This window comes from Brachypodium distachyon, chromosome 1 (genome assembly GCF_000005505.3).
Source record: "Brachypodium distachyon strain Bd21 chromosome 1, Brachypodium_distachyon_v3.0, whole genome shotgun sequence".
NCBI classification, from domain to species: domain Eukaryota; kingdom Viridiplantae; phylum Streptophyta; class Magnoliopsida; order Poales; family Poaceae; genus Brachypodium; species Brachypodium distachyon.
The window spans coordinates 62,089,518-62,116,708 of record NC_016131.3 but is presented as its reverse complement, the minus strand read 5'-3'; the positions used below and the strand labels follow the sequence as shown (position 1 = coordinate 62,116,708).

Sequence of the window (27,191 nt, the reverse complement as noted above, 5' to 3'; positions counted from 1 at the left end):
AATTGGCAAGTTAACAAACTACGCAAAGCATTAATTTATGATATTAGCATCTTCTACTGATATATTCTAGTATCCGGTAGTACAGTTAAAGGCCCACTAGGTTGCATGCCCTAGCTACTGATTTGTCCACCACTCTTCCATTATGCTCCTCAACCCACAATAATGAAATCAGATTAGCTTAATGAGCATTTTATTATTCTGTGTAAAATCATAATTAATCACGGAAGCTGAGCAGAGCATGCAGGGATAAATCATTAACATGTGGACAAGCACAACCCAGCCTGCTGCAAACAAACCGGCCAACCTGGCCTCACCTTCAAGCTCCAGCTTAAAGTTCAAACCCTGAGCTATCACTAAACAATTAAGATCATTATCGTGCTAACATCATCAGTTGGCACAAAAGAAAAATGATTAGGCCGTGCCGATTTAATTATGTCTCGGAGACTAGAGTTATCTAGTTAAAGAGTAAATCCATGGATGGGCCAAGGTTCGGTCCCATGAAGTGTCTGGCTTAGCAACTAAGAGTTGACACAACTGGCCCTGGTTAGCAATGCTCCAAGTGTTGTTGATTCCTTCAATTTTTCTTGAGAAGTTCATGTGTCCCAAACCAGAGAGGTTGGGGGCAGTTCGCAACTTTGCAAGCTAGAAGAATCATGCAGGATATTCTCTAGGCATGATGATTGAAGTGCATATCAACCTTTCTTTCTCTAGCTACATAAATTCTTTAGCTGTTTAGTAGTAGTCTAATCTTTTATATAAACGTTTTAGCCTATATATAAAATGCTAGCATGGAAGATCTCATTGAAGCTACATGTAAAGGCGTATCTCATGACAATTACATTGCTCTATTTTTAGAATAGTAATGATAAAAGAAGAAGAGAAGAAGAAAAGAAAGGATTGGTCAGGGAGAGCTTTGACCTCCCAATCGAAGAGAGTAACAAGCTACTCTACCTACAACCAGAGAGGTCTCTGTTACGAAAGCCGCCTCCTCAGCTACTTCCCTGCCGGAGCCCCGCGCCATGAGATCACATGACGCTGCAGGAGTTTGGGTTCTCGTCGTCGAAGATGCGGTACGAGTCCTGCATCGGCGGCGGCGCGTGCGTCCCGGGCGGGCTGTAGTAGTCGTGGTAGTAGGACTCGGGCGACGCGTGCGGGTACGGCATGTAGAGGTACGACGGCGACCACTGCTGCATTGGCTGCGGCTGCTGCGAGTACGCGTGCTGCTGCATGGAGGAAGAGGAGGAGTACGGCGCCGGTGGCGGCTGCTGGTGCATGGAGTAGCCCTGCTCCGGCAGCGGTGCGTAGTGGGACTGGCTGGCTCTCGGCTGCGCCATGTTGTAGCTCATCACCGGCTGCGGCGCGTAGTACTGCGGCGGGCTGTTGTACCCCTCGTACCGCCCCTGCATCGGCACCGGGGGAGGAAACGACTGCAGGGACCTATCCACCGTCGCCGCCGCAGCGGCTGTTTCCTTGGGTTTGCTCTTCTTCTCCGTTGCCTCGTCATTGGCAGCCTCTTTTACAGGCTCGGCCGCCTCGCTCTTCCCGCCTTCCTTCTGAGCCTCCTCGCTTGGCTTGGCCTCCTCTGTCTCTGCCTTCTTCTCCGGCTCTGTTTCCTTCTCTGCATCACCATCAGCCTTCTTCTCCTCGGCTGCTGCTGCCGCCTCCTGCTCCGGCTTCTTCTCCGAGCCATCGCTCTGCGCCTCCTTTGCAGGCTCCTCCGGCTTCTTACCATCATCCTCAGCAGAAGCAGCAGCGGCATCGTTATTCTTGCCGCCGTCCACGGCCGGAGGAGCCTCCTCGGCCGCCGGCGGGGCTGCCTCCTCGGGGCTCTTGGCGGGCGCCGCGGGCGGGTACTGCCACGGCAGCGCCTGCTTGCCGGACTTCTGCAGCTTCTTGACGAGCGTCTCCGCGTCCACGGTGCCCGTCACTATCACCTTGTGTGCTGCGGCGTCCACCTTCACGTCGTGCACGCCTGAAACATCCCAACCAAAACGACGGCCACGCCATTAATTAAGCAAGAAAGAAAGAAAAGAAAGATGCGACGCTAATTAATTCGAGCAAGAAGAAGGAGAAGCGCACACTACACACCTTCGATGTTTCTGAGCACCTTGCGGACCTTCTTCTTGCAGCCATGGCAGTGGATGGAAACCCTCAGCACGAAGGTCTGCAGATCCATGAAACAAAAAATGAGATCAGCGCACGGTCACATTAACCAGCGACTGAATGAGTCCACGGGCGCCTCATCCCTTTGACGGAGGAAGGAAGAGCATTCAGGTTATTTTTCCAAGGGACGAAATGGTCTAGTTAATACCTGCACGGCGGCTGCTGCCGACGCCATGGGGGGGCGTTCTCTGGAGACTGGTCACGTTAATTGCCTCGCTGGCTGCTTGCTTGGGGAGTAGGGGATGGGCGCGCTGGGAATCTGTGGCATTCACGACCTTGGGAGGGAGATGCCGCATCTGGGGTGCTGGATTTATAGTGGGGGATGGGGATGCGGAGATGCAGTGCGGGCGGCCATGTTGGTCGCTGACATTTGGGCCGGACTTTTTGCTGACTGTACGTGCGGGTATTGGTAGTACAGCCATGGAGAAAGGAATTCTACGGCTACGGCACCTGATGGTTGGGGGTGCAGCCGGGTCACGTAATTTTGTTACCGGATACGGGAACAGGGTCGGATCAGGTCAGGTCGGACAATGTTATTGGATTTCAAGAGGTATCCGCGCCTCCGCCGTCGTGATCGCATAGGAGCAAAAGGTGTTTAGGTAGGTGGATTTAGAGGGGGTTTTTAAAATTTGGAGTCGTTCTCTATTTATTACAAGGTTGAAGTCAAGAAACTTGCCTCGATGAAACCTCCGGGGAATGTGTTAAAGTAAATGTCAATGCTTTCTTTCATGAGAACGAATCGTCAGTCTCAGCGCGGAATGAAGGTCATATCCTGAATATTGATGAGAAAGGTTACAACGTGAGCGTAGCTATTTTCTTTTGGAGGACTTCATTAAAATTACTGTCGAACACTGTCATCGATGAGCTAATGAAGTTGCCCACTAACCGGCCAGAATTGCTAGATTTGAAAAATCTTTTCCTAAAACATAACATATGGTGTATTTTGAGTCCAAGTTCTAACCCTATATTTCTCCTATAATATTTTGGCCATATTTACAAACGCAACATTGTAAAAGATGCTTTTTAATAGAATGGGATAAATCGTTTTGTGTCACGTAACACACTATCATCAAATTATTATTTTTCTCAAAATTTAGTTAGACAACCAAAACACACGTGTATTCTTACAACATGTAGTACATTATGCATGGTTGGTTAGGTTTCTTGTGGTGGAACCAGCCCACACAGTAACATTATTTATTTCAGTGATAGGTGACCCACCCCTTGACATCAAGCCGCCTATGGCGAATTTGCCATCCTCAAGATCTATCAGTGTGTATGTGAGTATTTGTGAACATTTACATCCATATTATTATTTTTTGGAAGAAAACAAAAGAGTAATAAACGATCATTTTCCAACGCTTCGAACTTAAGTAACCTAGGCACAAAGAATGTAGGAGTCCAAGAAGAAGGCACACCATTTCTACTGTTAACTAACCTTTGGACAGAGCATTTTAGGAACAAAAATGATGACAGAATTGATAGCTTCGATCAAACCCTTTTTCCAGACCTTTGCACTTGATTCAGGTTATCCTTAGTTAGAACACCATTCTCCAAGACTATACAACATCGACCTTAGTTTTGTTGGTTTGTACAATTTTCTCGAATTTGCGTGTGAGAACCTAGTGAGATGGGGTGAGATGGGTAGGACAAACATAAACAAACATGGAGTACTTATTGAGTGCTCACGTGCAATGGCTGACTTTTAACCGACTATCATTTAAAATTTGTTTGTGTTAGGGAAATAGAAATTGAAGAAAGAAGAGAACTTACTCTTCATGAAGAGTTAGACTCAAAAGAATCGACGAAGAGTCAGCTAAGAGTTGGCATTTTAACCATTGCGCAACATCACGTTTAATGCTAACAAATCATTTAGAATCAGTTTAAAAACACAAGTCATTGTACGTGTTATTTTACCATTAACTCTACCATTGCGGATGTCCTGACTGGCCCCAATATACTAGTCCTCCCTTTTGTTCGTGTCTTGAAAGTCTGTCTACTCAAAACGTGATTCACAAATAAATGGCTTTCTCAGTTGTCTGCCCAAGCAAGACATGCAGCTTGGGACCAACAAGAAAGGACAAATCTAGTCGTCGGTAATACTTGTGAGTTGAAATTGAGCTGTGAATCCAGCCCGCTATCGGTATCGGCACTACATCATTTTCCATGTTACGTTTCAAATTTAGATTTCAAAAAACGATGGGCCCACGCCGCACATGTATGGTACACTGATTCTTTCGGGAGGCTAGCCGATTAGCGATTCAGTACATCAGCTCTGCTGGGGTCCGTAGCGGAGGACGTTGGCCGGGCCCATAGCCCACCGTTCTCCTTGGCAGGAGCAGGACGATGACATGCGCATCACACAAAAAATACGACCTTGGGAGGATCATGATGATATGTTGGACTGCACCCCCCGGCTAAAAAAGTCCCACTATATGAATTTCGTCCATTCTTTCCCCCAAGGAAAAGGTTCAGCTTATCTTTTTGGGCCCTGCGATTTCGATAAGGCCGAGCTCGATCTACAGCCTCCACATACGCCGGAGTGGTAGTACCACTGTACGTACTGCCACCATCAGTGCAAGCAATAAGACGGATAGGCGATAGCTGCTGCATGCTCCTATCGCTCTTTTTCTGGTCCCGCGACCGTGAAAACTTCCAAGGCGGAGCATGGACCGGGAGGCTGTTTTCATCGGCTTCACAGTTGCACAAGTTGCTCAACTCGACAAGAGTTGTTTTCACAGCCGCAAGCAAAGCTTTAATTTCCTGGCCTCTGCAGATCGGGGAGTCACTCACAACTCAGTCACTCACCTCTCCTATCTTATCGGATAATCTGTCCATTTTCATTTTCTCTCCTTTGCCTTCTTGTCCGACGATCGAGCAGCTGCCTGCATGATTGCTGCTCTGGAAACACCAGCAGCAGCAGCTGCATGATTATCATGTGTATAGTACTACAGTGGTGTGGTGTGTGTGTTGTTTAGCTACGGACGTAGGAGTATTACACACTCATCAGCAACTTGCAGGCTATTAATTCTTCTTCGATCGCCTTTCTGTGCCTCTGATGGGCACGTATAGTTGTGGAGTACTAGACAACAATGGCTAGCTCTTGGTTTTTTTTTTTTTTTGCTTTTCTTAATTGTACTTTGCGAGCTCCGGGTGCGAAGGTACGAAAGCAAGCTTGGCTGCGAGCTAGCCGTGGAGGCGCAGGCCGAATTTAAAGGCTTTTGTTCTTAAGCGGGGGCGGGACAGAGCGGCACGTCTCCCTCTCCTTGCATTCATGAGCGACCAACCAGCTGCTAGACCCACGGTACAAGAGATGACATGTTGCCACGTTCAGCAAATTGTTCATTCAGTCCAGGATTCAGATCCACAGTCACCCGTACGTACCCTTGCGGTGAAATTCAGTCCCCGGTCACGGGATTTCATGCCTTCTGTGCTTATCAGATGGCAGAAGAGTTCCGGTCGGGTTTCTCTACAGGATCTCAACCCGAAATATTATGGTCACTTTTGGATTGCAAGACTTCCGAATCACACAGAGACCAAAACACGAGTGTTTATGAACTTTGCACGACTTTTACTTTTCACGTGACAGATCAGGCTACTATTCCATCCGCCGTACGTGCGCCCCGGGTCGCCGGCGTTCGTCGGGTCAAAGTTTACTCTAGCAGCCGCCGTTGGACTGGAGGCCCTGCGGAGAGGGGGTTGGCAGCCGCGAGCAAAGGAAGCAGCGGGCGGACGGAGACGGGGAATGTTAAACGAGATGCATGTGCTGTGCACCACCCCGAAGGAAGGGATTGGGAACCTCCGGTCATTTTTCCCCAAGCCCAGAAAGAAAGGTTTTCCTGTCCTTGATGGATCTCGGATAGTACGCTTGGGCTCCAACCCCACGGCCTGCCTGTCCCGCTCGTGTACCGGCCACGTGGGAAGCAGCAGCTACGGTTTTGTCGCGCCAAGGACCACGCACCCCCGCCGCAGTACCCAAAGATGGGACTGCACTCACTGCGCCGTCCTTTCTTATTTTTACAGCCTGATGAAAAATGCCAACCATCTGCAGTTAAAGAAACGAATCATACGTACGAAAACCGCATCGAAGTTCCGGACCCATGGCATAGTGCAAAAGGACGCGTATGCATGTGCGTGTGCCGCAGCTAAAACTAGCCAAATGTTTTCTGTACGATCTACGTAGTATACTGCTGCGTTATCTTTACGGAACGAAATCTGCATCTGGCGAGGCCTTTTTCCTGGTCAAAACTGCACCTAGAAAACTGCCAAAACCGAAGATAACATTAACAAACCGGGGATGCAACCAATTGTAAAGGCGGCGTCGGACGATCATCGAGGCCGCGCCATACGTACTCGCGTCAGGGCGTCAGGCCACCTTGCGTTACGTGCAGTCCGGCTTATTCGTCCGTTCCATCCCGCCTAGCGTTTCTTCCTTCCTTACTGTCGTACAGAAATTCCGGCAGTTGTCTGGCGCCGATCGACGACTCGTGCATGCAGTCTGTTCATGCATGACGCATGTCGATCTGGCAGCTAGCTAGCTTAAAAATTTGTTTCTGTGGGTGTTTGCAACGCATGCCGTCTCAACGCCACATCATCGCAGCATGGACCGGCGATCGATCAGCGACGGTGATCAGTGACCATGCATCCATCTTCTCGTCGTGTCTCTTTCGAGATCTGCCTTTAAACGTACTGTTGCACATCGCAGCGCATGCACTGCAACGTCACCGATTCTGATCAAGAATTTTTTTTAGAAAAATGGAAATTAATACGTACTGGTTGCTTGCTTCGGATCGATAGACTCCATCTGCACGGCACGGGTCTTCACCACAGCGCTGGATCTAAAGCCGACGCTCCAGATCATATTGGTCTCGCGGTCTCTACATCAATCAAGCCCATGATAATTGATTCACGTACGTACCGTCTCCTGAACTCGGAGGTATCTGATAGCCATGAGCCATCTGTAAAGCACGAACATTGTCACGTAGTACTGCACATTTGCTTCAAGCACGTACGCAACTATACTACTCCAGCTACAGCCGGCCGGCCGGCAGTAAGTAACGGAGCCAATTTGCGGACGGGCACCACCAATCCTACTCTAATCCCAGGGACGATGGACGACAACCATCGGAGACAAATTAGTAGTGACACGTATGACATTTGCCGAAGAGATCGTTCGATCAATGGTCTCCACTGTTCGCGCTTCCACGGCGGCGCGCGTCAGGGGGACAACAATGAAAACGCTAGTACGCTGATTATTAGTGCGGTTTGCTAGATAGCTGCTACTATAAGGAAAGAGACGATTGCTCACCGCAGAGATTGCGGCTTTGACGCTAGCTAGCAGCGATAGCTGCTCGCCAAGTCGCTGCCTGCAACCGCAGCTTGCTCATCACCCCCCTAATTCCGTTTCGACACGGGAGGAGGACAGAGCTGATGACGGCCAAAATCTAGAGTCTTTTTGTTTCTCGGTGCTCTTAAAAAGGCAGGAAGAGACGTTGCAATGACCCCCCTTTGCACAGTAGAGAGATCAGTTTACCTGTGACGGAAACTTTAACCACAGTACCCAAAGGTCGGTGTCCCAAACAGAGGGTCAGCGCGAGGGCAGTTCGCCAGCCACTCGTAATCCCTATTGTGAGTACATTTACCTAGATATATACAGTAACTGCTTGTAAGACTGCCCATTGGATGGCTAATACACCTTGGCTATCTGTTCCTATTTTGCTTTTGGGTCGAGACGGAAATTCAGAGTGTTCGGCGAAAAGGGCGCCGGGTTGACTAAGGATCGGGATTTGACCTCCACATCTGTCTTTGCCGGCTGCCTTTTGCGACACATGTATCTTACCGGTCTCGGCGTCTACTTAGACGTGGTAATTGCCTTAGTGCCTAGCCTATCGTAGCTAGTTAGGGGTTTGAGAAAAAATAATATTGGACCGATGGGTACGTGAGTGATCGGGTCGATCTAGGAGTTTCAGTATCTGAAGATCGCCTGCCATGTAGCTCCGTCAGGTAATTCGATATATCTTCACCTGACTGAGTTGACGGCCTACTGGCCTAGCTACTGCTAGCTAACTAGCTTATTAGCCCGCTGTTTGCATGGCTCCTTTTTCTTGATCGAGATGGTATATGTATCTCATCCAAGTCACCTCAAATCTGATAAGTTTTGTGATTTTCATTAGCGGTGGCGAGGTGTGCAGATGATTATCCCCATCGACACTGCTCATGACTGATTTCGGGACGCAACTTTATTCAGGCCTCTAGTGTCTGATTTATGGATTGAACTCTGGCTTGGTGGCGTCAACTCAAATAGGGTACCACTCCTAATGCTTTCGTGTTTGCGACCTGTTTGTATTGCAGCAGTTTTTGGGTAACCGGTGCCAAAGTTGAACTGTTGCAGCTATCTTAACCATCTATCTGCAGAGCCCTTGGGAGATGCCTGATATATATTCAACTCCGGATAGACTCCATGACTTGTGGATCACATTTCCCAATTCCCATCTTCGTTAGTAAAAATTTCTTTCTTTTTTGTTGTTGTTTCGATACTGATCTATCTATCATAACACGTGGGACATGAGGCGCCGCTGGGTATCTCGGAAAAGCAGCAATATAATTTGGCTGACATGATTGTGTAACCCGAACCTTTTTTTTCGGCCACGAATGTGTAACACGAACTCCGATCGAGTTCTCCTGGCCAGAAAATCGCCATATAACTATAAAACCATGCATGATTGGTGTGATTTTTGGGCTGTCGCTGTGACTGCACCAGCACGCATGCAATGATTGAACTAAATCGCAAGGCTGGAGTAGTCGGAGACGAGCGAAAAGTAAAAATCGAGACGGGGGAACAAAGATGCGGGTAAACATCACGTACGTGCGCGTCCAACCATATGCGGGCGAAATGCACGCGCCTAATCTGAACCGACGGGCTGTCCTCCTGTCCATCCTTGCGGGTGCTCGCCCAGCCCAGCATTTCCGTGTGTTTTGGTGCTTTCAGAGATAAAGGCCAGGCCGGGACGGAGGAAGAAGACGTGCACCTAAAACCATCTTCGTGTGCCGGGAGTGACGACGTCCTTGTTCTGTCCGTGCTTTGTTGTGCACTTGTGCCTTTGACGTCAAACGGGTGAGAATGATTTAGAGACGTGTACCGAAACCCATCTTCTCCTGCCGGGAACTTATCTGTGGACTTTCGTGACCCGAAGGTGAAACGGGTGTGCACGCGGGCACGTTAATTTACCTTTGCTGTATGTATTGCCAGAAGCCCAGAACAACCAAGCGATCTCTTCTTTTTTCCGGAAAAGGAAATCCATCGGATAAAACATCTCTGGGCCGAATTGGCTCACCGCTGCTTTTTTTTTTTTTGAGGGGGCTCACCGCTGCTGATTTGCTGTGACCAACTAACTGTGCGAACAACTACCTCTCGTTTGGTCTGGCTAACCCAACAGTTTTTTTTTTTTTTGAGAATAGCTAACCCAACAGCTGGTTACCTATACAAAACGATCGAGGCCCAAGAAGCATCTACGGGCTAACCGACACATGCTGGGCCGGGCGTGCCTCAGCCAAGCCCGAGAAATCGGACGCACTGTCCTCACGTCCTCCGTCGGCCCAGTAAGGATAGAGCGCAGTTCTTTTCTTCATTTTCTACAGCGTCACGATATAAGGGCCAACCATCTTTCAAAATAAAATAAAATAAGGGCCAACCTGCTATATTTGAGAGTACGACTTGGCCATTTTTTCTCTCTCTTTTACTAGAGAAACTGGAGAAGTTCAGCATGTGTCTAAGTAGTTTCTACGTGTGTGTTTCGTCCTTAAATTAGGAGCTCCAATCTGAATGCTCATGGTCTATCTAGAGGGGATTTCCTTCCTAGAGTCTGGCTGTTTTGTGTGGTTTGGCTAACCACCGGATGAGTTTTGTATACTTATCCAGGTTAATCCTTGAATAAAGCAAATCGTTTGCCCTTAAAAAAAGTTTAGCTGCTTACCAGCTAAACACACAATTAATGCCCATGCATAGTACTCCGTATCAGCTCATCTACAAAAGTATAGCTATACCTTTTCCACGGTCGATCAAGAGTTCCACTCTCAAACCATAACGAAACAAATATAGGTTCTGTATGAAATTTGCAGAAAACTAAACACACAAAAGCTTATCGAACTTGTCTCCTAAAGCAACAAGAATACACATGCAAACGGCAAACCACAGTTCCAACAAGAACTTGTATTTTTTAAACCAAATCTTCAAATCATGTTATTTTTCTAGGAATGTTCATTCATGCCGACCTTTTCAAATAGTTCGTAAAATATATTCTGTAATTGTTTACGGAACTGAAAATGTTATACAAAATAAATTTTAAAATGTAAAATTGTTTCTATTGGTTACAAAAGGGGTATACACACACCAAGATAAACATTCACACAATTAAATAAAAAAATTATGTCTGCAAAAATAAAAATATCTATGAAACTAAAAAAATTGTTCATATAGGTGTCGATATAGATAAATTAAGTTCAAAGACTCGTACTTCTAATTTTATCATGTAGTTTATGTCTGATTCAATTGTTTCAATCTATTGTACTTCCTTTAGGGAATCAATAAAGCCTATCCATTATTGTAAAAAGAAATTTAGTAAAAGTATCTTTTTTCTGAAAGTTTAACAGAAGTTAACCTTAATAAGACACTTTAGTCAAATCTAATTCTTTCGCCCGCGCCAACCTTTCCATTGCTGCATTGAAAAACCTACTGTAGACGCCTTTTTAAAGCTCGGCGCCATTTGATTCTAAGCTAAACCTTTGGGCTCATACTACTAGCTGTCGTGTTTACCTAAGTTCGCCTTTTCTTCCCTTTATTTAGCACAAAAGTGGACAACATGTAATCATATATTACTACGTCCATTTTTAAAGTTTTGGTAGGGCATTTAGGTAAAAGTAAGGGTATATGACCACTTGCTCTGTATTTTCTTACTAAATAACCCATTCATCGTTGCAATTGATAAAAATAAGCCCCTCCAAAACTGACTGACAAAAAATTCTGACGGAAAGCTCCACCAATGACAGGTAAATCCTTACGCCATCTCTCAATGAGCGATGGCGGTTTGCCGAGCCCCGTTTCTCCACCTCAGTTGGCACAATGCTCCTTCCTACCGTCCTATTTGGCGGACTAGCCATCGCTCATTGAGATAGCGGAAAGGTCCACTTGACGCTTCTAAGGATTTTCGTCGGTGTATTTTCGTCAATCCGTTTCAGAGAGAATTGCTTTTTTGTGCAAGTTTGAGAGGACAGCCACACCCGTATGGCAGACTGGTGCTCCAGACTTTGGGTGGCGAACGATTTTGCCGTGCACACACCTTAATTGAAGCTCCTCCCCCGTCTAAGAAAAGAAACTCTGCCTCAAACCAAAAGCTCTTTTCATTTTTCGACACTGGGCACAGATTCGGAGTATTTAGACTAATCATGTTCCTTCAGCAACAAGAGGAAAAGATCCGGGCGATGAGCAAGGTGCAGCTCTTCTGTCGCTGTGACGGTGCGTTGTTGGTCACCACGAACGGCATTAGCGGCGGCGCGGCGCGGAGATACGGTGAAAGAGTGAGTGTCGGCAGCGCGACTGCGGGATGCAACGACGCGCGGCAGCAAGACCAACAGAATAGAGCAAGGGACAAGAATACGGCCGGGCGAACGAGGAGATGGTTCAAGAGTTTGGGTATTTTCACCGTCAATGCTTAGTTAGGATCGATAGGAGCATGCCCTCCAGCGCATGGTGCAAGTTCGGAGTACCGACCGTTGTGGCGACAGTTTGGGACCAATGCGGCGGCGGGAGATACTCATGTCAGTTTCCGTCCTCAGCATCTGGTCTCTCGCCGTCGTCGTCGTCTCTCTCGGCGCACCTTCACTCCACTCCCGCCGGCATTCTTTTCCCACTGGGACTTGGGAATGAATCGGCCACAACTACTGCAAAGAGAAGGGAAATTTGGCCGCAGCTACTGCAAGTGCAAGGAGAAGGATAATTTCAGCCGCAATAGCACAGCGATTGAGGTGACCAGCACTCGGACCTTCACGTGACACCCGTCGTGCGACGACGACCTCGCCGGGCGACGGATAGCGAGAGCCGAGAGAGGCAATATAATTACTCAGGCACGCAGGCAAAGTAACGTTATTCCTGGTACCGTCGCGCGTGATCTACCACTATGTAGCCAGCGTTTTCTAGAAATAGAAAAGGAGAAGAGCATATGTACTATTCCTGCTTAATGCATCTGCTTTCTGTCTCTTCGTTTTTCTTTTTTGTCTACTTTGTTTTTTCACAGTACATATCGTGTTCAAAAGTACTAATTGATAATTACAGTTTCATCATAAAAATCACATAGTAGTTAAGTATTCTTGATCAATGCTTCGTCTTATAACAAACCTAATGAGGGAAGTGTTGAAAAATAAAGAAGAAGTAACATTTGGGACCAACGCGGTGGCGGATGGCATGTGATATTCTGTGTCCGGCGAATCTCTTGGGTTTCATCAACTTTCGTGTTTGTTCACGCGATTGCAGGTCTGATTTTTCTGATCTATGGTTCTCATCTTTGACGATAGTTGTTGCTCTAGTGTGCTAGTCTTTTGTGGCCTTAGCACGAGGACTACCCCATCATCTACTACCACAAGCTCTCTTTTGGCAAACTCTTCTCGGCTCCGGTGATGGGGCCATGGAGGGGCAAGGACGGTGGCCCGACTTGGCCTCGTTCTAGTGCTCGTTGCCGTCGACATATGGTTCAAGGACTTATTTGTAAATTTTATTATTTTTAGGACACTTTGTACCGTTGTTGATGCTTATTAATAGATCGGTGGTCATTTTCACAAAAAATAAAGAACATTTGCAAATTATATGTACACAATAATATTATGCTTCTCTAGTTACCATCTATTCGGTTCAAGCCCCAAAAGAACTATGCATGTCTGCCAAGTCTCTTTTTTCTTCTTTTTTTGCGGACGTACCGCAAGTCGTTGGATTGCTGAATTTGATTGCCACGTTTGTCTTCCTCGAGTCACCACAACAGAAGCGATACTCCGTCCATCCACAAATAGTGTACTTCTAGATTTTGTTATAAGTTAAACTTTCTTAGATTTGACCACTTTGTTGAAAACATGTTACACATATGACATCAAATCGGTATATTATGTAGATTTCAAAATAGATCTAATGATACTAGTTTAGTTTCATTAGTGTTGCTACATTTTCCAACAAAATCTGTTGAATTTTAATATTCTGAGTTAGGACAAAACCTTGAAGTTTACTTATTTGTGAATGGAGAGACCAGAAATGAGGGGACTATCAAGGATCACCGTGGACGTGCATGACCAGCGTATCGGTAAGAACCAAGGGGTTGGAGCAAAAGGCAGAATAAAATCCGGACACAATTCAACATAAATTCAAGGTAGATTTGACGTCAATTTATTCCCCATCCATTGAACGGTCAAGACCAAGAACTAGTGAGCCTGCAGACATGGGACGGGATGATATGAGATTCACTACTTTCAAGTTTCCGGAAATGGAACCTAACAGAGTCCAGGAATCCAGGCAACTCGTGGGCTACCACTTTTGTGCAGAGCACACGTCTATTATTAAGCTTGTTTCTACAATTCTCACATTTTAATTCGTTCTCTCCCTTGTAGTCAATAGCAAAAACTTATTTTCCCCTCATGATAGTGCGAGATTTATTTTTGAATATTTGCTTCCAATAATCAAATTCTGTTTGTGTTATGCACAGCACGGGTGTGTTAATCTCGTAAGATTTTACCAGCTTGATAGGACATTGAGAATCAGTAAATCAATTGTCTCTAAAAAACACAACTCGTGAAAGAACCAAGGTGTATGGGTTTGTCTTATGAGTTTTTTTAATGAGAAAATATATTTTTCATCTCTCAGTCTGTCGAACTGTGTACAAAACGCATCTCAACAATTTTCGTATATTTTTCATCCCCTAATAGTTGAAATCGGACATAAATGGTCCTCGCCCCATCCAAAGTGGTGAAGTGACGTCATATCATGGTTTTGGCCCAGAGAGGCTATGCCAACTCAGCTGGAATTAATTTTCTTTTTATTTAGCCCCAGATTTAATTTGTTTTCAAAAAAAAAACTAAGTCAATGTGATATTTAAAGCTAAAACCATGACACCTCGACACTAATGCTAATTTGCATGTTGGGAGGGACCATTATTATCCGCTTTTAGCAACCGAGTGACGAAAAATATAATTGTTTGGGTAACAATTTCTTTACTTTTTGACAAATTGGGGACGAAAAATATAACAACGATTTGCTTTCTTCCGTGAGAAACCGAGCTGCAACAAACTGTTGGGATACTGTCTGCGCACAATCTACCACTATGTAGCCAGCGTTCTCTAGAAATAGAAACGGAGAAGAGCATATGTACTACACCTGCTTATTGGATTTGCTTTATTTCGTTTCAGTATCCATTACTGCCAAGTCCTTGGATCGCTGAATATGCTCGCATTGTTTCCCCTTCCTCGCATTGTTTCCCCTTCCTCGCGTTGGCAACATGGATATGGATACAGGCATGCAGGAGAATGAGCTGCTGTGGACGTCCAGTGTGTCGGTAAGAACCAAGGCGGCGGTTGGAGCAAAAGGTAAAACAATTAACAGAAATTCGACGCAGCTTTGAACGTGAACTTATTCCCCGTCCACTAAGCAGTCAACACCACGGAAGAAGTGAGAAGGCTACAGGAGTCGGATGGGATTCTCTGTTGGTAAGTTTCTTTTCTTTTTGGAGGGTATCTGTTGGTAAGTTTCTGGAAATGGAACCTAACAGATTTCGTGCAACTGTGAGCTACCACGAGATTCTGCATATATGGTTTGAAGGCCAAATCATATTTGGCAATTGGCATGCGTCAAGTTTTTCTTTGTCAAGAACACACATCTACAGTAATAAGTTAAAGGGAAGGAATAGAAAGCGAACTAAAGGTGCCAGTTAAGCAGGTCAAGTTGTCACTTCTTGGGGTAAATTGCGACAAGACATGTGGCGCAATCGCAGCCACGCTATTCACGATCGAACGTTCAGCAAACATTCGATCCAGGAGACTAAAGAGCGAACATTTACTTATTATAAATTATGTAAGTTAAAGCGTGTTTGCATGATTCTAACTGTTTGTGCGTTATACCTCCCTTGTAACTGTGCAGATGGAAAGATCTAATTTTCTAGTTCTGCTCCGGTTGATCTAAAAATTACCTCAACGCACATAACTTCTCCGGCGGCCAATCACACAATTCGGTGAGAACTCTGATTTTGCATAAATGGTTACCGAAATATCCTGTCCGGTACAAAAGTTAGGTTCATTTTTTTTTAACTCAAAACAGATGAAGAGGTGGACGACAAATTGGGCTACGGAGATGCAATATGTGCTGATTCAGTTGCCGAGGAGGAACAAAAGTTCCTGATGCCATGGACATTTAAACTACGCCAAGGTCCAGTTGCTATAGTAGTTCTCCTAATTTGTCCTTCTAAGCGACACGTCGACGGGAACAAGCACAAAGTCAATTGATTCAGAGTTCAAGTAGAGAGTGGCCAACGGAAGATGGTAAATCCACGTCCAATGTTTCCAAAGCAGAAAGGGAAATGTATGGATCTTTTTTCCTTGATATATTCTTTTACTCCTTTTCAACATGTTTGGAGTATATTCCTTTCAGGCAATCACTACTACAGAACGGTCTATATGTAACGGCACATCAGTAACGGGTCCCGCGCGACCGTTACTGATGAACAGAGCGGGCTTTGCCCGTCCCCGCCAGCCATACATCAGTGGTGGTCACGCGAGGCGACCGCCACTGATGAACAATCATAACTCGCGAGTTACATCAGTGGCGGTCGGTTAAGAAGCGACCGCCACTGATGAACCATTCATCAGTAACGGTCGTCCTAGTGCGACCGTTACTGATGTGCCCACGATTATCAGTAACGGTCGACCGAACCCTGACCGACACTGATAATCGTCGCGGTTTAAATAGACTGGGCAGAGCCGCAGCTGGTCGCGCTGCGCGTCGTAACGGACCAGCTGCGGCCCCTTCACTTCCGGCGACGGCGAGGTGCTGCCCAACGGCGTCATGGCCGCCGGTGAGCCCCCCAGGTAGCCCCTCCTCCCTCCCCCTTCCTCCTCTCTCCCCCCGCGCCGGCAGCGCCCCCTCCATGGCCGGCGGGCGGCCATGGCCGCCGAGCTCCGTTTTTGGAGCCCCGGCGGCTGGCGAGCTTCGATTCTCGACTTCGAAGCTTCCCTCTCCCTCCCGATCTATCTCTCCCTCCCGATCTCAAGAAGATGGACAAACCCTACGAGATCATCAAGAAGAAATGGCCATCGGTAACTGATGATGCCGAATGGGAAAAGTTCAAGAAGGAATCGTCTGACCCTGCCTTCATTGCGAAGAGTGAACGCATGAGAGCGTTGCGCGCGAGGAAGCCCTTGAACCACAGGCTAGGGAGTGCAGGGAAAGAGGGAAAGAAGAAGGTCTGGCGCAAGCAGGACCGAATTCTCGAGGCGGCAGGCAGGGTGGCTCCAGTGCATGACATGCCGGAGGACCAACGTGCTAGAGAATATGCACGTCAGCACATGACACCCGAGGAGTGGGCGGGCATTGAGCCACTGCAGCCGCCTGTTAAAAAAATTACGGTAAGGGTTCACGTGCATTTAGTTGTTTTCGGCATTAATTATGACACTCCTGATCCATATAGACTCACGTCCTGTCTTATATGATAACAGGAAAATGCCCACAAATGGGATGAGAGCAAGAGGTCAGAAACCTCCGACAACTCCGTGTAGAGCAAGAGGTGGGAGTCGGCTGTGACCACCGGCTTGCAAAAGGCGGAGCACACGGGCCGTGTTCTAGGAGAAGGCGAAGGGGCCTGCTAGGATGATTATTTCCCGCCTGCTCCGAAGCGAAGCAGGGTCTAGAAAACGCTCCCCGCTTCTTCTGAGATAATAGAACAAGCTAAGGCGGAGGCCGAGAGCAGGCATCTATCGTGTCTCAAGAGGTGTCGCGGGAATATGCAGTGCAAGCCGTCCATCATTTGGTGTCGGCATTGGCCAAAGACCACCCCGCCCTTGACGCCATACTCGGGGGAGGAGTGGAAGGTTTGAGGAACCTCCTTCCTCCTCTTCCTCCTCTTCCTCCGTGAAAGAGCACCCCGCTGAAGAGCAGCGCCGCCTCCGACACACGTATGGACGAAGATGACACCTACACCCTAGGTTACAGCTCGGCTCCTAGCATGGACAACCCCCCCGCTAGCCAACCTTCCCCAAGCGAGGGCATCCGGGATAACGATCCGAGCGACAACATCCTTGTAAGCAATCTTTTCAAACTCTTTTTCACTCCTTATCTTCATGAATAAAGATCTTAGACACATATGCCTTCTTCTTGTTACGCGCAGGTACCGGTGAAGTGTCGTATCCACGTTGACAAGCCTGTAGGCGCCATTGGCCGCCTGATGCCGAGACAATCACCGCCACTGGTGCACGGCATTCTCATGAACGACGCACAAGTGAGTGTGATGGTGGAATCCGTCGTCGAGGAGCATCGGGATTATGCTATCCCGCTACATCCGAAGGAAAGCGTGGAAATCCTAGGCGGTTGTCCAAACTACCGGATTATGTGGCCTAGGAGCTTGGTATCTCTCTACAACCAGCGTCGGCCCTCTATGACTCCATCTCCCTCCGCACACAAAGGTACTTCTCATTCGCCGCTCGGCCTTTCCCCTAGGATACTTCCTCCTGTCGATGCCGGTGGAGATGAAGAGCGGGCAATGTCGATGCCTGCACAACTCAAAGATAGCCAGACCACAGGGTCGGCACAGGCTGGAAGCGTCCCTCCCGCCTTCTCTCTCTTGGGTGCCGCTGAGTCCATTGGTGGCCGCAAGATCGATGACAAGAACAAGACAGAGGAGCAGAAGGCATGGGACAGTAAGAGGAGGCATAAAAAGAGGGGGCGCGGCGGCAAGATCATCAAGGAGTCCTCCAATGTCACTCAAGATGAGATGCACTATGTGCCTGACATAACTGGAGTCCGGGAGGACAATAGGCCTGACATTCTTATCAAGAACCCATATCAAGGCCAGAGATTCGAAGACGGATCCTATTTCGTGGCTAGAGAGTTCGACCGGGTGCTTCTTTACTATCCTGAAAGATCGATGGTCACCGAAGATTCCCTATGTGCCGTGTCCAAAGAGATGCAAGAGCTTCATCAGTTCTACATGCAAGCATCAGCTGGTTCTCAACAGCATGCCCAACAGATCAATGTTAGAATCCCAAAAGACTATGGCTTCTTTGACCAAGAAACCGGGAAGATTCAGGAACCTCCTATCACCTTTGGTGTGCAGTTCAACGAACTGTTCCACCTTTTCAACCGCCAAAAGCTTGATATCAGCCTCTTAAGGATGTGGTCTGCCTACCAAATAAGAGAACTGCGGTGATTGGAGGTCAAAAAGTAGCCATTCTAGACCCCGCGATGTTTAACTACGGTGACATCGGTCTTGAGCCAGAAAAGGATGACTCAAGAACCATGGCATCTAAATACTTGGTGGCAAGTCTCAAGAAATACGCGGACGACGACTTCATCATCTTCTTCCTTAATTTGGAGTAAGTTCAATTTTATATATGGAATCGTTTATTTTTTCTAATTCAGTCTTTCTTATACACCCTTAGATACTAAAGTTTGTTTCTTTTGAAAACAGAGACCATTGGGTGACAATACTCGTTTGTTTGCCTTGGTCCGCGGTGTACTACTTCGATTCACTACTTCCGAAGAAGGGTGTTCAAGGTAGGTTCTGGAAACCCATCAAATCACTTATTAACACTGCTTTGAAAGTGGCAAACAAGGGAAAACTAGCTGGTAAAGGCTATAAAGACGAGCCTCACCACAACCACAGTTTCCTTGCCAGCAACAGCTGCCCAGCAGTGTGTTCTGTGGCTACTACTGCTGTCACATCCTTATGGAGAATGCCAGCATGTTCAAGCCTGAGTGGAAGGGGTCAGTCGCCGCGATGGAAGAGTACTGGCGGCCCCGAATGACAATGGGACACCAACCTAAATGGGTCGTCTATAACATTCAAAGGGAGTTCGCCCATCTCATAAACAATGAGGTCATCAAGCCTAGTGGGGACTTCTTCGAACGCGTGGAACAAGTCGTGTTTAGGGTTCACCCACGACAATAGATTCAAGCTTGAAATGAGATACATTTGTATTCTTTATATGTTTTCATGAAATTTTGACACTTTGTAATTATGATTCTATGAAATTTTGACACTTTGTAATCAATGTCGTGAAGTGAGATTCATTTGTATTCTTTATATGCTTTAAATGATGCGGCTTATATACAATTGTATGTTTTAAATGATGTGATGTGATGTGATGTGATGTGATGTGATGCGGCTTTATATGTATTTTTCTGTGATGAGATATATTTTTTTGTGCTGTATATATATTATTCTGTGTATTTCCTGTGGTTTTAATTATTTTTTAAAATACCGAAAATGTATCAGTGTCGGTCGAGCGGAAAAGCGACCGTTACTGATGATATATACATCAGTAATGGTCGGATAGGAGCGACCGGCACTGATGTATATATACATTAGTAATGGTCGCCGCGACCGTTACTGATGATGGGTATCATCAGTAACACGAAGTTAGTAACGGCGGTTTTTCGACCGTTACTGATAAGCCTTTCTGTAGTAGTGAATGATCAAATTTGGTGCACCACGGATCCATCCATTTGTGTGACACGTCAACTTTCTATGGTGAATCCGAGAACCACAATGAACGGAAATAGAAATATAAAGCACGCGAACAGCTTCCAACATACTGATGTATATTGCTGGTCCGAACATCACGAGTCAAGTGGTTTTTTGGAAGAAGAAAAAAACAAATTCATGGATTGTTTGTCCGATCTTAACGAAATAGGTGGTTTTGAGAAAAACGGACGAGAGAAAGCAATTCAACAACAATCTCCAATAGGAGAGTATTTGGATATGATTCCAAATCAACCTCGATAACTAGCAAATCAAGCAAGAGGTTGCAAGACCCATACTCTAGTGGCAAAAGCCTTTGGACTCAAACTGAAGCTAGGTCGAATCTAATAGATCTACAATGACTTCCAGTGAAATTTACTAATCCTCGCAAATGAAGAAATTACTAGAATTTATTGTGGATTCAATTCGTCACCATGGAGGGTGGCCTTGGAAGGGAGAGAACAGGACACAGGTAGCTATTTACATGGGTGATCTCTAGCTACTAATTAAGTGGGCTTAAGTTTGGACCTAAATAGATACATGGGTCTGAACCCTAATATGCCGTTCACCGCCAAACAACTGGGTTAGAAGACCAAGAGCAACACACTACTGCTAGGCTAGAGTTATTTCCTATCAACTCTAATATGAGTAAATTTTGTCCGTCGAAGAAATACTACCATTTCAATCTTTTGCCGGTTTCTTCTTGTCTTTACAACTTATTCGGTATCAAGAGACGAAGAGAATGAGTTGTTTTCGATATAAGATTTGGTGTGTCCGTGGCAGCTGTCGAAACAATAGAAGACAATCCCCCATTCGGATCAGAAGTTATTGATCCACCAGATTCAAACACGACGTACTACTGGACTATAAAGACACAAAATATCTTACATAGTCGAAATCCTGGGTGAAATATGAAAAGCCGCTAGCAAAACACAGTAAAACTAGTGGCGAAGCTACATAGAGAGCTGTGTGAAGCTTTTTAGCAAAATTATTGTAAATTAATGTAAAAATCATAAAAACACCGTAAATTTTTTGCATGACCAATACAAATCCACATCGGTTAGTTATCTCGAGACGTAGGGAGTATTTAACTTCACATGATTCGAATCCTGCCAACCCAACTGGAGTAAAACGGTGCCTAACGCCGTGCATCAAGAGCTACAAGATATGTCGTGCCATGGCGATAATGATTTGCAGGGATGGGTCGTCGAGAGACCTGATTTGCCATTTCTGACATGTGACGAGAGAAAAGCAGGAAGACGTTAAATAAATTTTGTATCCAAATATATATCCGTTGGCGCACTTTTGCCTGAACATGCCCGACCCATCTCCATCGAGCGTGTCCCGTGCAGCAGCGAACCTGTTGCTGAAACGGCCCAGCTCGCGCATGATCCGTCCCAATCCAGCCTCACGTGGCCGCAGCTGGGCATGGGGTCGAATAGGCTCAAGCCAGCCTAGATGGCTACTCCGCATCGCTCATTTGCTCGCAGCCGGGGATGATGCACGCACGGGGACGGCGCCGGCCGGGTGCCCGATCGACGCGGATGTCGACGAGTCGCGCGTGGGGTACCTTGCAAAGTATTATTACTCTTTCCGTTTCATAATTTTTATCGCTGTTTTAATTCAGTTTTATATTAAAACGGATGACAAGAATTATGGGACGAAGGAATATCATACGGTACATTGGGGTCCTTTGCGGCACTTTCCAGCTCCCTGGGATTTTGATTAAGTTATGTTATCCTCCCTGGCGCTGCGCTGCTCCACGTGAACCCTTCCGTGTGTCGCTGTGCACGTGTGGTGGACGTACGTGCGTATCGCTGCTCAGCTAGCGTTTGGTCGCACATGTGCATTATGTGATCGTGATCGATAAACCTAACTTTTGTCTCCATACATGGACAATAATTGTGTGTCAATGTGTCCATGCACACCGCCATGCACCGCTGTCGAGCGATATATCATTGTTACGAGAGAGGTGTAGGGCAAGAAGATTGTTTCAGAAAACATTTGTCTATTCAAGTCTTTAAGCCTTTGGATCATGCATCGACTTGTCAACAGCCAGTCTGCCACCATGTAACCTACAAATTAAATATTCACGAACATCCTATTTCTAAGATTATCTAACCATGCATGTCCTCGTTATAGTAAATTAGCCAGAGAATTCAAAAGAGAGTTGTGTGCATGTGTAAATATGCAGCGGAGAAGTTCAGTTGCACATCTCAAACGGAATCACTGACTTGATGATGCGTAATTTGGTTTCCTGAGATATCCCAGCTGAAAGAGAATTGCACATTTCTAAGACTTTCGACAAATCTTCATCTTGAAGTCAATTTATATACTAGGAGTATAATTTAGAGTAAATTTCATAATACGGTGTTTTTATGTCTAGGTTTTCACGGAATCATGGTTACGCTAGTTGTCTCAGAAAACCATCAATAACCGGACAGACGTCCCCAAAGAACCAAAATCTGGTAGATTAAACCATTTGACATGGTTTCTGATAGTTCCATTGGCCCGCATGTCAGCTGACACGTGTCTCGGCCGGCCCATTTTCTCATACAGGTCAGATTTGGACCTGATCTGACTGACTTGTTTCCTTTGACATGCGGGCCACAAACTTCACATGCATGTCTCGAAGAAAAGGGTCTAGTTAAGACACATGTCACCTGACATAACCTATTGGTTTTGGGTTTCACGAGAGAACATCCATCTGAAAAAAGTGGTTTATGAGACAATGAGCGATAGCCGTGATTCGTTCCGTGGAAACCTAGACACAGACAGTTTGATTTTTTAAAATTTACTCGATAAAAAATCCTGATCACAAAAACTTAACTGTCACTATTCGTATTTTGATTTAAGAATACAATTCCAGATTCGGTTACCAGTGGGTTGGATCGCTGGTGTCACCGTTCACGGCAGAGATTTACCCGCAAAAGGTTTACACGTACGTGGTACACTGCACAGCGCTCCTCGATCCGTACCCAGCCAGACCAGGCGCGCGCCTATATAAAGCACCACCCCGCCGGGTCGATCGATAGCACATAGTAGGCTCCTCAAGTCCGGGCGCACGTGGCGTATACACAGATTCACACTGTTTACTGCACCCAGCTAGTGAGTGATTTGATGTCGGGATCCTCGGGTTCGTCGGCCGGGGGTTCGGGCGTGTGGGTGTTCAAGAACGGGGTGATGCAGCTGCAGGCGGAGCAGCCGGCGGCGGCGCGGAAGGCGCTGGTGTACGTGCCGACGAGCGAGACGATGTCGTCGCTGGAGCTGCTGGAGCGGCGCCTCGGCGCGCACGGGTGGGAGCGCTACTACGAGAACCGCGACATCGTGCAGCTCCACCGCCGCGACGGCGGGATCGACCTCATCTCCCTGCCCCGCGACTTCACCCAGTTCCGCTCCACCCACATGTTCGACGTCGTCCTCAAGAACCGCCAAAACTTCAAGGTCGTCGACGTCCACAACTCAAGTTAACATTGCAATTAACCACCCAAGTCGATCATCATCTATACACCATCCATCCATCTCTAAAGCTAGCGTTCTGGTTATACTGGTTCTAGCAGTACTACGTACGTACGGCCACGCTTACTTATATAAAAAAGTGACGTTGCATCATGCCTCCTCGCAAAAGAAGAAGAAAAAACAGTGCTAGTACTTTATAGATCTTGCAAGTGAGTATGAGAAGGGGAAAGAAAAAGTGCGTCTGGTTGCTACTTGCAAGTAGCATATATACATAAGTGCATGCTATGTATAGTTGGCTTGGTTATGCTTCTACATTTGCTTGAGGCACGCGTACGTGCAATAATTAATGTGTCCGATCGAGTCTGAAGAGTGAGACGACTGCAGTCTTGGTTAGCGCGCTGCTGAAGGCCGGCCATGTCCCGGCTGCTTATTTGGGTGTTATATGTTGATCTGATTAATGGTAATGTAATGCGGATTAATTAACCAGCTATAGTGACTTGGCATTGCTTTGTATTGATTTTTACTATTTCTATCCGGAACATTCTTGGTCCCTGTATGGATTCCGTTCTTCTTTGTTCACGAGGTAACGTGCGGAGGATCTACGCAAATAGTGTTGTCAACTTTTACCAGCTGGATATGCATGCATCATTTCTCTTTTTGTGTACGACATAAATAGCGCGATGGACGTCTTGGCTATATATGCACCCGTATGAACAGTAAAAACATACAAAAATCATCAGATTTTTAAACATTTATGAATAAAAGTGTGCATGCTTTAACATGTCGTAATATTCATGTTGAAACGAGAAATTTTATATCCCATTCAAAACGACAAATTTAAGTGCCTAAAAAGCAAACATTCTGATACTTCTACCCCAGGAGCATGTGCTCCATGGTGCACCTTCAAATTTCCGATAAATATAGCCACATATTTTTCGATGAGTTTTTGCAAGTTGCCGCTGTCCAACTCTACGTATTGCTATGATTTTCTTGTGAAACATTCAAAGTTCGCAACATTGAAAACCCCTAAGAAACTTAAGTGAGTATGGATGTACCATATCTCGGTGAATTTTCTATCCACGCATTGATTGCAACAATACAAGAATATGTCAGAACTCACACAGCAGATCGAATCACAGTTAATTCCGTTTCGACGATTTCTAAAAAAAAAACGTTTCGAGGTGGTTTTCAAAGAAAGGTATACATGTTGTTCAAGCCGTGAACCAAGGACCATGAGAAGTATTTGTATCTAGCCTTGTTGGGGACTCGCATGGTCGATATAGGGGGAAAATGACGATGCTGAGCAATGACAGATCCATCGTCTTGTTGCGGGCTCTGAGAAACTAGTTAATGTCCCGCACATTGTTGCGGAAATTTTTAGTTAACATACGTGAGCCCATGTTGTTGAGAACATTCATGAGTGAAAAGTAGCAACAAAAGAGTATCCAGTGAAAATGTATAATGGAATTGTATGATAGATTATAGATTCTTCACTTAGTGAAAATAGCTTGATGAAAAGTAGCATGCATGCATGTGCAAAAAATATGATTTTTCCACTAAATAGGTGTGAATAAATTAATGGTGTGATGATGTGGCATACTTGCATGTTGAGAGAAATCAAGTAGTGTGTTTCTTCTACTTAGATATAAAAGATTAATCCTTGCATCTGGCCTACGGATTTGCAGTGGCATGCATTTCCGAAAGATGAAAATTACAGTGACATTTTTTGAATACATGGGAATTACAATGGCACGTATCAAATTTTATATATAGCCATAGTTCAGATGAGTTTTTTTTTGCAAATTGCCACAGTCCAACTTTCTGTATTAATTGGTGTATATATTGCTATGCTTTTTTTGGGTGAATTTTCTTAAACTCACAAGTTTGAGAAGCATGAAGGAATATAGATGAGTATGAATTAAGGAATGTAGATGATGATGAGTGTACCATATCCGCTTAAGGGGTTGACGTATTTTCTATCCAGGTGTTGATTGCGATAATACAAGACTATGTCGGAACTTACAGAAGATTGAATCACACTTGATTTTAATAAATCACAATTGATTTGAATAGGGTTTCATGAAGCACCGTGAACCCATAAAAGATCACACTTGTTTATGTTTCGAAAAGTTTTTACGAAATAGGCATAGGATACACTGGGAACATTGTATAAAGTAGAAACAACGAGACAATGTTTGATGACAGAGTTTAGTCTAAACTTACATCTCTGGGAGCCCTTGCTCGAGTGGTTCTCCTTGTGTATTAAATTGACATAATACAAGAACGCCGACAAAACAGCCAAGGTCTCCGACAGTGTGCCCACGGTCACGCCTCGTGGCGGACCGCCCTTAGGTGCTTATGACTACAGTTTGTCTTATCTATTTGGTTCCCCCGCGATGACTTTATGTATTAGGCCTATTACACGTGTTCGATTCCAACATTATTAACAAATCTAATCGTAACTCTCCCCGTAAGCATATTCTGACACATATTTCAACACCAAGCACCACGCTGGGGACTCCGCGGGGTCGATGTAAAGGAAAAATGACGGTGGAGACTGGAGAGCATGTGAGCAATCCATTGGCTTGTCGTGGAATCTGAGAAATCATTGCATGCATGATGCATCTAGCCTGCAAGACAAGATACTGAAGATTGTCATCCGTACCTGAACGCAAGAAACCGAAGCCAAACAACAGACGGTGTAGCAATAGCGTCTCTTTACACTTTTACAGACGTCAGACGTGCTTCCTTGCGTTCCATGCAAAGCCATGGCCAGCAGCCGCGCAGCTTGGCGTGAACTGGTCCTTGCGAAAATTTGTCTTTAACGAGAGTAAGCGTCGCCAAAAGGAGGAATAAAATCAGCACCATATTCTTGATCAGTCTTCGCCCTTCCGGTCCAAATATACCCTGTCCAATTTGTCTCAAATTGGCATTCGTGATGTTTTGGCATATCTCATTTTCTTCAAAGGGAGAATATATTAACTTAACGGAGTACCAGCAGAATTCACCGCCTCAGAAATATCCGGCGCTGCAGCTCCCACGAGTCACCCATTACATCTCCATCCATGACTGTACTGAGCAAGAATGTGAGCACATTCGTTTTGTTTGCAGCTAATTTTCCGAATCTTGTATGCCATCTTGGAGCAAGGCTTTGACTTCGCGAATGATGCCCCCCATAAGGTCTATCAGAACACTGAACCATAGCATCTCCGTAGCATCTCCAATAATGATATATTAAACCCCCAAGCTGAGGTGACCATGTGTCTTTGCCTCCTTAGTCATTGTGGATTGTAGCTTCCCATGAACCCGAGTCAGCGAGGTAGATCGCATCACCAGTGATTTTTAACCGCCCAATATATTCTCGAGACTTCCACGGTTGTACAGAAGCATGAGCATAGTTGCTGTGTCACCCTTAGCTCCTGCCAGGAGCGGAGCCAGGAACATTGTCAACACAGCAAAATTATATTTTTTATTGGGGAAATATCTAGTGAAACCTGCTTTCGGTGCAAACTTTCACCATTGAATAAAAAATGTGAGGTTCAGATTGAAGGTGGAAACTAACCTGATCACTTAAACACAATTTTACACAACACCGCCTCCTCTTATCCCCAGCTTAGTAAATACAGGCAAAGAAAAAACAATTGGCGAATCAAATTCCTTCGTCTTCCCCGGTACCCAACCGATCTTGAGGCCGGCGCGACCACCCTTCTCTCCTAGCAACGGAGAATCTAAGGCCACGGGATGTGACCACCCTAGTCCCATGCGTTAGCCGTGGTGGTGCTGGACCACGAACTGGCGGCTTTGGCGCTGCTT

General features: G+C 45.9%; 2 protein-coding genes across 2 annotated transcripts; one reads left to right on the top strand and one right to left on the bottom strand.

The window, feature by feature from the left end:
* Positions 1–772: 772 nt before the first annotated feature.
* Positions 773–2,472, bottom strand: LOC100840247 (heavy metal-associated isoprenylated plant protein 35). The gene is made up of 3 exons (XM_003557881.4): positions 2,312–2,472; positions 2,089–2,164; positions 773–1,972 (listed from the first exon to the last, which is right to left on the bottom strand). The coding sequence occupies exons 1-3, from the start codon at positions 2,336–2,338 to the stop codon at positions 1,026–1,028; spliced, it is 1,050 nt and encodes a 349-aa protein (XP_003557929.1). The 5' UTR covers positions 2,339–2,472; the 3' UTR covers positions 773–1,025.
* Positions 2,473–22,955: 20,483 nt separating this feature from the next.
* On the top strand, positions 22,956–23,895 carry LOC100831809 (flowering-promoting factor 1-like protein 5). The gene has a single exon (XM_010230330.2). It carries the CDS (start codon positions 23,040–23,042, stop codon positions 23,388–23,390), a length of 351 nt encoding a protein of 116 aa, XP_010228632.1. The 5' UTR covers positions 22,956–23,039; the 3' UTR covers positions 23,391–23,895.
* The last annotated feature ends 3,296 nt before the right edge of the window (positions 23,896–27,191 follow it).

Excerpts from the sequence above, each read along its gene's own strand:
- LOC100840247 (XM_003557881.4), bottom strand. The coding sequence starts at position 2,338 with ATGGCGTCGGCAGCAGCCGCCGTGCAG. Across the intron at positions 2,165-2,311 it reads CGGCAGCAGCCGCCGTGCAG|ACCTTCGTGCTGAGGGTTTC; the intron begins GTATTAACTAGA and ends ATGGATCTGCAG. Across the intron at positions 1,973-2,088 it reads GGTGCTCAGAAACATCGAAG|GCGTGCACGACGTGAAGGTG; the intron begins GTGTGTAGTGTG and ends GGGATGTTTCAG.
- LOC100831809 (XM_010230330.2), top strand. The coding sequence starts at position 23,040 with ATGTCGGGATCCTCGGGTTCGTCGGCCGGGGGTTCGGGCGTGTGGGTG.